The 13,774-nt window shown below is 39.3% G+C and overlaps 1 protein-coding gene across 1 annotated transcript; it reads right to left on the reverse strand.

Moving 5' to 3' along the window:
* Positions 1 to 201: 201 nt before the first annotated feature.
* Positions 202 to 2,870, reverse strand: LOC147867387 (gibberellin 20 oxidase 1-D-like). Its single transcript, XM_087315685.1, has 3 exons — positions 2,056 to 2,870; positions 674 to 1,103; positions 202 to 474 (listed from the first exon to the last, which is right to left on the reverse strand). The coding sequence occupies exons 1-3, from the start codon at positions 2,847 to 2,849 to the stop codon at positions 202 to 204; spliced, it is 1,497 nt and encodes a 498-aa protein (XP_087171811.1). The 5' UTR covers positions 2,850 to 2,870.
* Positions 2,871 to 13,774: the final 10,904 nt, after the last annotated feature.

The raw sequence follows: 13,774 nt of genomic DNA on the forward strand, positions 1-13,774 counted from the left end.
AAGATCATTTTTATTTACTAAAAAGAGCTACATAGACACAGACAGCTATAGATAGTGTTTGCAGGACTGGAATTTACATAAGTCATTATATATAATGAGAAACTTACATATGGATGGATGGATATACCCTGGGAGGGAAACAAAGGTGAAGAAGGGAGGAGGAAGGTTTGATTAGATAGATGATTATGATTATGATTATGATTAGATGGGCTGGCTAGCAGCAGCAGCTAGCCATTGGTTGAATGTGTGAAGGGTGTTCACGGTAGAACGATGTACACATTGGGTGAAGTAAAGAAAGTTGGCCCATGTGAAGTCGCGGTAAACGCGCGGGTGAGACTCGTCCACCAGTTCCGCGGGTGGTGACAGCAAAAGGTTGAGGCCTGGGTTGAAGAAAAACGCGATGGACCCCCTCTCCTCATGCCTGTTCACCAATGCCCTGTGCAAACAGCTCTTGTAGCGTCCGTTGCTCAGGGCCTGTCGTAGTCAGTCAGTCAGTCAGTTAGTTAAGTTAGTTAGTTAATTTAGGTATGAAAGAGAGAAACGATTTTCAGAACTCACATACATACATACATACATGATACATATATACAGATGTACATAGAGAAGAGAAGAGAAGAGAAGAGAAGAGAAGAGAGAGAGAGAGAGAGAGTAGGAGTATGTAGTAGGAAGGAACCATGAGAGTGTCGCCGATGTTGATGACGAAGGCATCGGAACGAGGGGAAACCGTGTACCAATGAGCGTTGTGGAAGACTTGGAGGCCAGCCACGTGGTCCTGATGCAATATGGTCAATCCGGTTGGATCCGTGTGTGGCCCTGTACCATACGTCAGCCATGGCTGCTGGCATCTTGGATAGTTGTTCAATCGCAATATGGAGCTATGCTCAGGATCGAAAAACCGTCGAAGCCCACCACCCCCATTCATCATGCTCATGCTCATGCTCATGCTGTTGCTATTGCTATTGCTAGTATTTAATGTATTAGAAGTAGTTGAAGTACAAGCCCCTGCAACAACCCCCAACCCCAACCCCACACTGAGCACATCCAACACCTCCAACCCCAACCCAATCATTGACCGGCTATACACCTCAAACACATCGCTGCTGCTGCTGCATCATCATCTCAACCAATAAATAACACGGCCTTAATCAAATTTACATGATTTTACTAAAATTTAATCAAGTTAGCTAGCTAGCATTATTAACTTTTTGCATTGTAAGACATTCATGACAAATATTATATTACCTACTTAATGAATCAATTAATTAAGGTAGGTAGGTAGTTAGGTGTCTGTCTAGACATAAGCTACGAGAGAGTACATACATACATACATACATACATACATACATATGTTACATGATCTTCAATAATGGAAATGCCCCCCCGCTTGCTTGCATTTATCTGTGAATTTCCTGCTACTTTACATATACAACTATGTATTATGTTCAAGATATGTTGTTGTTGTTGGTACAGGCATAATTTTGTGAGATATCTAGCTAGGCCTTAAATGTCACGCTCCCATTCATTTTGAACAGCTAATTCCTTCCTTGACGAAGAATTAGTAGAGAAATCTACAGCACAACCAGGTGCCCATTGACAATCATCTTATACTTATGATTGGACATTGATTGGCAGGAGTGTTACTTAAAATAAATGTGGGTAAGGAACATTAGATAAGACTGTGATCCCTCAGCAGTTCTCATGACTAGTAAACTGCTGGGCGGCCGGGAATAATCGCTTTCAGAATGCTAAGGAGGCTGTAACTCATTTGCAGATTGATAACCTGGATTGTTTCGTAAGGAACCAGCTGATCACCCCCTTTATGATCAACCACCACGTGACGTGCTAATCATATTTACTGCTAGCAATTCGATCATAAGCAATTAATAGGAATATTCCTCCTCATCTGAAGCATTGGATTGCCCAGGGAAAGGTTTGAATATCGCTGGGCGGCTCGTTTGATTTATTAAGGATGATTTAGTAGTAGATTCACAACTTAAATAGCATGAATGGAGAAATTTAGTGTATATATCCAAGTGAGGAAGACGTTAAATATACCTGCTCAGATGTTCACTAGGGTAGAAGTGATGCAGCTCTCCCTCCTCCTCCTCCTCCTCCTCCTCCTCCTCCTCCTCCTCCTCCTCCTCCTCCTCCTCCTCCTCCTCCTCTTTCTCACAGGAATGATATGGATCCAGAACAGTATGGAAGAGGCTGGAAATGTTGGAGACAGGGGAGGGTTGGAGGGAGAAGGTCTCTTTCCAAGGGAGGCGGGAAGAGAAGCGAGAGGTGAAGCTGCTGGAATAGCCATAACTATCCCCCACCAGTCTCTGCGCTCTCTGCTTGACAGTGTTAGGAAGTTTGAAGAACCCACGGCTATGACGGTGGGCAGCTTCAATGAGTTCCTGAGGCACCCCATGGTTTATGACTTGGAAGAATCCAATTGCTTTGCCAGCCTCACATGCTTGTTTCACGACCTGGGCGATGGATTCTGGGTCGTTAGATCTCCATTTGGACAGATCTATAGTGGGCACAATGTCCTCATCTTGCTGGACTTCTTCTTCAGATTCTTCTTCATCATCTTCATAGCTTCTTTCTGATGACATTGAGGAGGAGGAGGAGGAGGAGGGAGGGGAAGATGAAGGTGATGATACAGCTGCAGAGGAATGATTAGCTTTATTGCTGGAGATAGCTTCTGGCCAGATGAAGGCAGGTGGTATTGTGGGCGCATTGAAGAAGGAAGGTTCAAAGACGAAGTGGGACGTTAATGTCTGGTTTAAATGTATGGAAGGTCCAGATGAAGTTGTAGGAAACGTGTGGTGGTGATGAGCAAGAGCGCTTGCCTCCACTGCCATGGCAGCTGCTGCTGATCTGATGGGTATGCCTCAAAAATGAATATGAAGAAGGATGATGGTCACGGTAAAAATGAGAAACTTAGTAGACCCTTATAAAATGATGATGATGATGATGATGATGATGATGATGATGATGATGGTGACCAACTTTTTGAATCCGATGAGAGTGGTGGTGGTGGTGGTGGAGGTAGGTCACGACGGACGGACGGACGATATGTTCCAAGGAGAAGGAACTAGAGCAGGAGAAGGAGGAGAAGGAGGAGAGTATGATTTGATTAATGAGGATGAAGAAGGTTTCAGAGGATTAAGCAGCAGCAAATGGACTTAGCAGAGTATCTGAACATTACTGTAACAGTGATTTAAAATAATGATCAACTAGCCTGTCCGGATGGACATATTAGGCCGTGCAGTTAATGAACGCTTCATTTCCATTAAAAGGAGAAGGGGAACGGGGGAGGTGAGAAAATGTGGAAGATTAGGGAAAGATTATGATTTGGATTTAAAATCAGACCTCAATTTTGGTGTTACAGTTAATCAATATACATGTAGTAAGAAAGGATATTAAGCAGATTTTATGCAAGTACTGAAGAATCTGAGGATGGAGAGAGAGAGAGAGAGATAGGTACAGTGGAAGCTGAATACGAGAGAATCTTAATATGTATGGATGGATGGTGAGATCAGATGTCAGACATATATATATGCATATATATTCTTAGATTGAAGGCTTCTTCCTGTTTTTGCTGCTGTAATTGCTCTTAGAAGTGACAATCGGGTATGCTAACTAATAATAATAATTAAGGGAGGCGATAGAGATAGTAAATTTTATGGTATTGTGAGAGGAAGACGGTTGGTTATGTATATGTATACATATACATACATCTCTCAGACTTAAAGTAGGCTTGCTCTTCTAATAATTAAACCGTAAACAAGAGGAGGAGGTGAAGGAGTTGTGACATGCCACATACTACACTCACTCACTAACATCATCTACATATACATATATGTATGCATGTGTGTGTGTATATATAGATATATATGTCTATGGTTCTCTCTCCCAGTCTCTCTGACTGACTGTGTCTCCTCGTCCCATCCCTTGGTATATATATAGGTGTAGCTAATGAGAGAGTGAGTGTCGATCCATCTCTCTGTGTGCGCGCGCATGCAATCTCTCGCATCTGTCTCCTCTCCTATGCCCTTTTTCGAAGACTATTTCATATAAGAATTTTTGTTGCCTTCCTCTCATTAAGAAATATTATATTTTTCCTTAGGCCTAAATAATTAATAATATGGAATCTCTTGTTTTGGGGTGTGCGTAGCATAGCATTAGCATATTTACATATTTCCTCGTAGACAAGGAGCGAGCCATTACGATATTGGGGGCTGCAATACAATTGGGATATGGGGAATGCTTTCATGTTTGATAGTAGAGATGGGGTGAAAGCCTATATGAAGAAATTGAAAGGCATATGTGGAATTTTTGGATGTTAGAGCATGTGGGAATCATTTCATGAAGTGCATATTCAAGTTTTTTGATGGCTTTAGAGGATGTCCCTCTCTCTATATGTATAGGTTAGGTAGGTAGAGGAGACTAAAAAAAGTGGATTTTACATACGATTATATTTCTGTGCTTTACCAAAGGAAAAAAACAAAGAGAGAGAGAGAGAGAAACAAAAAAAGACATTCTCCCCCTCGGTAATATGACAAACATGACACCGAAACACACACTCAAAAAATTTCAGCCCAAAAGGTGGGGGATGGGGTGGTTGACGTCACAGTATGTAATATACTCGAATGCATTGGCAAACATCCTTTTCATACGAATGTAAAGGAATGCATATGTTATCAAAACATTGGACTTTGTTTTTTTTAAATTACACTTTGTACCTTAACTTTCTTGCCTTAAGAAAATAATCTACCTGACAAAAATAATGAATACAAAAGTATGGTATTTACCATACTTCAAGGGTGTTTACCATACTCCGAATGATTGAATCATCCTCGAATGCGAATTCACGTATGGTTCATACTATGGTTAACGTGATTTCTCGTCTCTCATCTCTCTTTCTTTTTTGTTTTTTCTTGGTATATCATCTCTCTTTCTCTCTCTCTCTCTCTCATTATTATTAGTTATTGTTGTGATGATCAACCGATGTACTTGCGGGATGGTTGCATTTCTCTCCCGAATGAAGAGCATATGAAGACAAGAGAAGATGGGGCTAGCTAGGCTCCCACACACATATCAATCAATCAATCACTTGAGAAGGAACACCCGCTCGTGCATAAAAAAACAAACATACATACATGATACATACATAGGTAGGATAGGATAGGACAAGATAGGATGGAGAAGGATAGACAAAAATAAGTAAACAAATATACATGACTCCTAAGCGAGAGAAGACAGAGTTAGGTCGGTAGGCCAAGTCTATGTGTGTACGTGCATATATGAATAGCAGACATATGAACAATATGTAGAGGAGTGTGGATAGACACATAGTCCAAAAAACATAAATTATAGAGTACCCAAATAACATGAGAAACATAAATAATGAAGAATATTGAGGGGCGGGTGGATATAGTTTGCAAAAACATAACTAAAAGTTTATACAAATAAGAACAAATAATAGATGAACCAAGCAAGTATGGATATCAACAATGAGGATTCATTTTTACCTAGCTTCTTATCTTTTCACCACTCAACATTTTCTTTGATTCTAAACGTTGTTGTTCATGTCAAATTCTTACCTCATAAATTAATGCATTTGCTATTCTACTTGTTTAAATAGAGGAACAACAAGAAACATGAAAGAGAATGAAATGCATGCACAAGACAACCTAAAGAAACTCTTAAAGACTAGGAGGATCATATTAAATGAAGATCCATTGACAGACACATTCGTCTAGTGGCCTTGACTTTATTGTCATTCATCTTGTGCTCCAAATGTTTATAAGCTTAAGCATTTAAACTAAATGCCAAACACTAACCTAGATGGTTTAGCGCCAACACTTCATCATGTGGTTGGAAAACCCCCTTTGTTTATAATAAGCTTAAGCATGTAAATGACCTTGAGGCTTTACCACCCCCCCATATTTCATTCTTTGTTTAAAAGCTTCGGCACTTAAAATAACTGTCAAATAGTAGCCTAGAGAGTTAGCACTCGATAATAAGGCATATTTCTAACTCTAGTGTCTCGTAGTTTGTTGAAGGTATTGTCTACTTGATCAAAAGAAGTAGGTAGTGTAAGTATCTTGTAATTGATGTTTGAATGTAATTATGATGTAGTTAAGGTTATATACGTTGCGATGATTCATTAATTATTGTTGCATGTTAATACTACTAGTGTTGTATAATTTGGTTAATAATTTCTAGTTCCTCTTCTTCTTCATCAATATAGCAATGAAGAGTTACCCATGAGTTTTTAGTATAGTTGCCACAAATTGTTAAAGTGCCTACCCAAAAAGGTAGTGGGTCTTCTTCAAAACAATTATATAGTCTCTTGTTTAGTTTGCAAATGAGCATTCTTAGTTTTTTTGTTGTGAGCCTAAATCATAGGTATGACTTACTCACCAAAACATGTCCTCAATCCCTAGCATAAAAATCTTCTACATATATAAACTATGATTAGATTACATCCATTGCAAATGATTATATAATAACTTTATAAAAATGCAAATTCCAAGAATCACTCCTAATGGTTGAATCCCATTTTAGATTCCTTCATATCCCATTCTTGTTTGATTTAGAGACATCTATGAAGTAATTGTATTTGTCTCCTTATATACCTAATTGTTTACATCTCTTATCCATCGAATGTATATTACTATAAACTACTAGGTAACATGTTCCCCAGTGCAAAGATATCTTGAAGAACAAATGAACCTATAAAATATTTTCTGTCCAAACTTTAGATTCTTTTAAGGGTGAGCTCCTAAAGTTTCATTTGTCTTTTTCTCCACTCCTTTGATTGTGATATTGCAAATCTTGAAGATCCCTATTTAGCTTTAGTTCCACAACTTCATCAGCCTATGTGTTGTTCATACTGGAATTTTGCTAATTTTATGTCCTGTACTTTTAGCCATTTATTTGGCCCGCCGCCCTTTCCACATCTTCGTTTAATTTAAGCTTATGAGAACATGACAAAGTTTCTCAATTGCTTCTTTGCTCAGCCCAAGGCTTGTTTACAAGCATGATACCACCTAAAGAACTCATAGTTCTATAATCTATTGAAGATCGTGAACTAACACAAGAGAGATAATAAATGGCAACACATATGTTGTACATGAGAGAGAATACACAAATTAATTATATTAAGGGGGTTGAACAATAGTTGTAAAGAAAGAGAAACTATGTGGATGACAGTTCATATATGTCAGAGAGTTCTAAAGGATTCTAACCTAACAATATATATTGATGGTAGAAATTAGAATGAGTGGTATATCATAATAAAGTATCCACTACATTAAATATAGAGTATCTACCAAATGTTTTATTTTACATGGGTGTACTTTTTTCCAGATGCATTCTCCAATGAAGTTTGTGTTTGAGGTTGACTATAAGCCCTCATGCTAATATAAACCCCCCAAGGTCCACTTGTAAATAGAAATGACCATTATTATGCATGGTAAAGCTGAATACAATAGCTAATTAACATGAGATACACACTACACTAACCGTTTTGTCACGTGCAATGATAACCTAGAATTTTTTCCCTAGTTATTTCTTGGTCGTTCACTTTCTTTTCGTTAAAATTTATCTCTACACATTCATTCGAGATGTGGAAGTCTTTTCATCCCGTACCACTTCTTCATCATGTATTATTGCGAAAATGATCTTTCTATCCTTCATAAAACTTATTATGCATTCAAAGTTGTTTATTATTAACATCACCACATTCTCTTTCTTCTCATGTGAAAGTGGGAACAAAACCAAACTCCTTTACCACTAATTATATCCACTTACATAATGTTTATATCATCATATGTCCAAGTAAAAGGTTTATCTTCAAGGACATTTGGCAAACATATCGAGAGATTCGGCATGTATTCTTTACGTACATAGTTATCTCTCCACCATTAATTAACCCTTGGTCTAACCATCTTTAAACAAACATAAATATCTCTACCCTAAACATTCATGTTGAGGTGTTAACTACACCTACTAGTTTAATCTCATCAACAAGGTAAATCAAAATACAAACTTGAATATCAAAGAAAGATACAATAATTTCTTTTTGCATTGAGCAAACAAGTTCAATAATTTCCCTCTAATGGCATGGTGTGACATTAGACGAGGGCTCAAGTGCGATCAACTGAGATCCAAACCTGCTTGGCTCAGTCAACGTATCCTATGGAACCCATGTATCAAGGACGAATCTAATCAACTACTGGGATCACGAAGGGGTTGTCCTAGCAATACATTGCAAAAGGTCCAGGAAAAAGTATAGAATGTTGGAGACGGTGTCGTGAAGAATGTGCTTCACGATATAAAAATGAGCTTAAATGTTGTATTTAATAATATTTGAGAGACTTGAACCCACATCCTTATATACGATGTACAATGTACATACCACTAGGCTAGGCTATTTATTTGTAAAAGTGCGTAATAAATGTGCTTCATGATATAAGAATGAAGCTATATATTGTATTAAGTAAAATTGAGGGACTTGAACCCTCAACCTTGTATATCAAGCACAAACCATACACCACTAAGCTAGGTTATTTGTTTTAGGGTTATATCCATCATTATACTTATCCCAATACATGGGAGCTCAAATGAGCATGATGGCTATCATGCATCACATGCAATGCATGTGCGCCAAATGGCGATCATGCATCAGATGTAACTCATGCATTACATGCATGACATTACCATATGCATGGAAATACTTATAAAAAGAGAGGAAAGGAAAACAAAAGGGAATCAAGGAATCAAGAGAGAGTAAAAAAATAATATAATCAATTGAAGAAGACTAGCTCATTGGGTGGAGAACCTCTCGTTTCGAAGTTGAGGTCGAGGGTTCAAATCAAGGGTCGGTATTGAAAAGATTCATCTTGCGATCAAGGATTGTAAAGTTGGTAAAATATTATATTTTTAATATACATCATGTTTATATCATATACTCTTGTTCTTTGAATCATACTTTGTCTCAATCTTCTTTCTAGAATCATACTTTGTCTCAATCTTCTTTCTTGAATCATACATTGTCTCTTTCTTTTATCTATGCTCGTCTCTCTCTCTCTCTCTCTCTCACACACACACACACACACACACACATTACTTGTAACTCTTCATCTTACTATCCTTAACCATTCTATCATCACCATACAAGCCTTATTAAACTTAAGTTTCTTCAACTCCCCTTAACCTTAGTCCCCGCGACTTCGCCGCACGAACCACAACTACCCCGACACATTTGGTGAACCCGACGTGAAGGCGGCGACGAGGAGAAATGGAGGAGCAAATGAGGCTTATGTGTACGATGATGGAACGAGTGATGCGGGAACAAGGGATGATGGCAAGCATCGACAAAGCCGTCGACAATATTCTCGCACGAGTAGGAATCTTCGAAGGTATAAATTTAACAAGATTTCTGAAGATTTATAATGAAGAAATGCTTAAACGCGGTGTCGACGAAGCAACAAAAATTAATAGCTTTAGTCGAGTCGTTGCGATTGGGCTACAAGAGAGGATCCAAGAGCTCCAAAGGGAGAATCAGACATGGACAACGTTCCAAAATGCATTACTCAATGCATACAACCTCAACGATATGTCAAGGATGACAAGGCGAGCTTTCATGGATTGGGTAGAGTCTAATAAACATTTAAGTGTTTTGGAAGTATTAAAAGAGTTTTCTGAAAGATTTGAGCAACTAAATGTTAGAGATAGAAATATAATAGTGCCAGATAAAGTAATATTGTTTCTACAAGCTACTAATATTAAAGACAGGAAGGACTTGGGAATGCTTTTAGAAGATCAGAATAGTCCAAGTGGACTTACCGAAGATTGGGAGGAGGTGAAAAGGGCGTGCGCCCATTTCTGCAAAAGAAAGTTATGGTTTATGGAGTTGCCCGACAAAAATGATGAAGAAACGGGGAACGAGTCGGGAGAAAAGAAAGTAGAAGAATCACTCTTACACGAATTAGTGAAAGGCATGAAAGACTTGTCGATCAAAGTGACGAAGCTAGAATCGGGACAAAGCTCGACTTCATCAAGGCAGGGAGGTGGAATGGTCCGAAGGTGTATGTGGTGTGATAGTATCGACCACCAGAAGAAAGATTGTCAAGAGCATAGGGATGCTCTTAATCATAATAAAATCTACTATCAAGATGGCAAGATTCACTCAACTGAGACTCGACAACCACTTCAACTCAACTTCGGGCGAGGAGGAATGAAAAGGCTAATGGAAGATGCCGAGAGAGAAACGACTCAAGCGATACAATCCGTGGCAACCTTAGGATTGCGCGTAGAAGACTCATATGGTGGATCTGGCTTTTGGCAATATGTGATGGATTATGCAAGAAAAGGGAAGGTTCGAGTGGATGAATTAAAAAGAGTGGGAGATGAAATACGAAACTTCACTGGATGGAATGATCCAGTAGACGCGCTATCAGCATTCGCCCAAGTGAATGCACAAGATGTGCTAGTGGAAGAGAAGCGGAAGAGAGCCGAGGAAGCTGATCCGACAAAGAGACATGAGACATGAGAACAAAAGAGAAGGGAGATGGAAAAGGGTGCTATTGAGCCGAAGGAAGCTGATAAAGTAAAAGGAAAGACAGGCCCATCTTTCAAGCTTGCCTCAGACATAGAAACAACGACGGATATAAAAAAGGTACTAGAAACAAGAATATTAAATAGTAAGGTAGAATTTACTTTAAGAGAAGTGTTGGGTATAGCAAAGAAAGAATTTCATGAAGTTATCATAGATATTATTAGAAGGAAGAGACGGGTGACGGAGGAAATTACGGGAGGGTGTGCAGCAACACTCCAAGATTTGTATGGTGGCACCATCAATGCTGCAAGTGTAAAAAACCAGAATGATGTTGGCGTCCATGAAGGGGATAGGAGTCACTATACAAGGGACCATTGGGCTCGAGCAACAACGGAGGCACCTGCAAAAATTGGGGAGCAGCAAATTCCATGTATTGCTTTGATCGATCATGGATCAAAGATTAACATGATGTCATCGGAATTTTATGCTCGAGGACGATGGCCGATCGACAAGAATCATGGGTGGAAAATAAGAGCTGCCACAGAAACTACGAAGGATCTATTCGGAGCATGTCCTAGTGTGAAGGTAACAATTGGTGATGTCTCGGTGAATCAAAATTTCTTTGTGCAGGATCGATCAACCTACCCCGTCATCCTTGGCCAGCCCTACATCACCGCAGTGAGGATGGAAACAAAGGTTATTGATGATGGTTCGGCTTTCGCGAGAATCAAGAGTCAAGATGGAAGAAAGACTGTCCAATTCTTAACCGTGAGGCCCAACCATGAAAGAAACAAAGAATGCTTGAGGGAACATCCAATTCAAGAGATGGATGAAGAGTTTTCCCAGGATTTTTAGATAGGGCTTTTACAGGTAGGGGCTGTGATAGCCCGAGCATAAAAGAAAACCCCATAAATAATAATGTAAATAAAGATATTCCTTGTACAATCTCATCTAATGGTGCTACTTTTATACTAAAAGTAAATAATAATAAAATACAAAATGCTTTCGAGTACTTTAAGTGTTCTGGATTAATAGATGATGATGAAGAAATTCAGGATATGTTTGAAGAATTAAGTTTTGAAGATACAATAACTCATTTGGAAGCAATGGAAGAAGACAACGAAATCCAAGTTCCTGTCCATTCAATCAAGATGTATGAGGTCATTGAAGAAGTTGCTCGAAAGGATCATGAAGCACATGTACTAACAAAATACAAGACAGTGGAGAAGAAGGTTCGTCCTATTGCTGCTCCACTTCCAGGGGATAGTGAAAAGGCAATCAAAGAAGCAGCCATAGAGCCAATGATCAGAGACCCACGAAAGGTAGGACATGTGTTTACTCCGGAAACAATACAAGGGATGAAAATAGGAGGGGGTGACTTCCTATTACCCGCTGAAGAAAAGCAGTTCAGGGAGATGTTAAAAAGGCATGGAAAGGTATTCACATTTCAACCGGAAGAAATAGGGTGTGTGGATCCAGAAATTGTGGAGCCCATGGTTATATTCACTATCCCTCATATTCCATGGAACTTTAAGCCAATATCCATGCCTAGGGCTAGAATCCCTCAACTATTAGAACTTTTGAAAGAAAAGATAAGGATGGGTATCTTGGAACCATCGAACGCTCCTTACTCGAGTCGATGGTTCACTGTGTTAAAGAAAGATGGGCGACTCCGATTTATCCAAGATATGCAACCCGTGAATAAGGTAACAATCCGAAACTTGGGAGTAGGGCCAATTGTGGATGAGTTTGCTGAGATGTTTGCAGGAAGAGCTATATATTCAATGGGAGACCTTTATTCCGGATATGATCAATTTCAACTTGCTATCAAAAGTCGAGATATAACTTCTATCAAGACACCTATAGGGTTAGTACGGATGTGCACCTTGCCGCAAGGAGCGACCAACTCAGTGGCGCATATGATGAATGGAATGAACAAGGTACTTCGTGATTTTATTCCTCATATTACAATGCCTTTTCTAGATGATGTTCCAATTAAGGGATGCAAGGAGGAAGAGAAGAACGAGGAATTGGACGAAAGTGGTTGCCGTCAATTCGTTGCTGATCATATCAAGGATTGTGAGAAGGTGCTATCAAGGATGGAAGAAGTGCATTTGACCTTATCAGGGGCGAAGTCAATATTTGGGGCAAAAGAGATATTAATAGTTGGTCATATGTGTGGCCCGTATGGGAGAAAGCCATCCCCAACCAAGGTCAATGCAATTCAAAATATGCAAGAGGAATGTACATCCATCTCAGAAGTACGAAGGTTTCTGGGGGTATGTGTTTTTTACTGTAAATGGATTCCGCATTATGCCCATTTATCTGAACCTTTATATAGACTCCCAAGAAAAGGAGAGACATTTGAATGGAGTGAAGAGCATTCAGAGGCAATGAAGAAATTGAAGTACTACTTGGCACAAGCTCCACCATTAAAGCAACCAGACTACACCCGGCCCATATATCTCACAGTAGACTCTAGTCCCATTGGAATTGGATGGGTGATAAGCCAACAAGATAGGGAAGAAAGGTATCCAGTCCGATTCGGGGCAAAGGTTCTTAGTGGTCGACAAAGAAAATATGCACAGGTGAAAAGAGAGCTATGGGGGATAGTAACAGCTGTAAAGACAGACAGAGATTACTTAATTGGTGCTGAAGTAATAATAGAAACAGATTGTTTGCCTATTCTGGGTATCATAGCTAATTGTGATATTCCAGATCAAGCCATGTTAAGATGGTGTATCTATATTAGATCAATCAACCCTGAAGCTCGACATATCTCTGGGAATAGAAATGCAGTAGCAGATATGTTATCAAGAGCAAGGTATGAGGAAGAGGAGATTCCAGACTCGGACGATGAGGACAAAGAACAAACAGTCCTTACCACAGATTGTTTGCCTATTCTGGGTATCATAGCTAATTGTGATATTCCAGATCAAGCCATGTTAAGATGGTGTATCTATATTAGATCAATCAACCCTGAAGCTCGACATATCTCTGGGAATAGAAATGCAGTAGCAGATATGTTATCAAGAGCAAGGTATGAGGAAGAGGAGATTCCAGACTCGGACGATGAGGACAAAGAACAAACAGTCCTTACCACAAGCATTACTCGGGAAGGAAGAATGCAGTTTCTAGAAGAGGAGTATGAAGATGAATTCAAGGAAATAGGGAAATACCTACAAACCCCTAACAAGTACAAAGGTCGATCTGGAA

This window comes from Azolla caroliniana, unplaced genomic scaffold, assembly GCF_043228905.1.
Source record: "Azolla caroliniana isolate FFs.n. ecotype wild unplaced genomic scaffold, voAzoCaro1.0.p SCAF_2, whole genome shotgun sequence".
Classification (NCBI taxonomy): domain Eukaryota; kingdom Viridiplantae; phylum Streptophyta; class Polypodiopsida; order Salviniales; family Salviniaceae; genus Azolla; species Azolla caroliniana.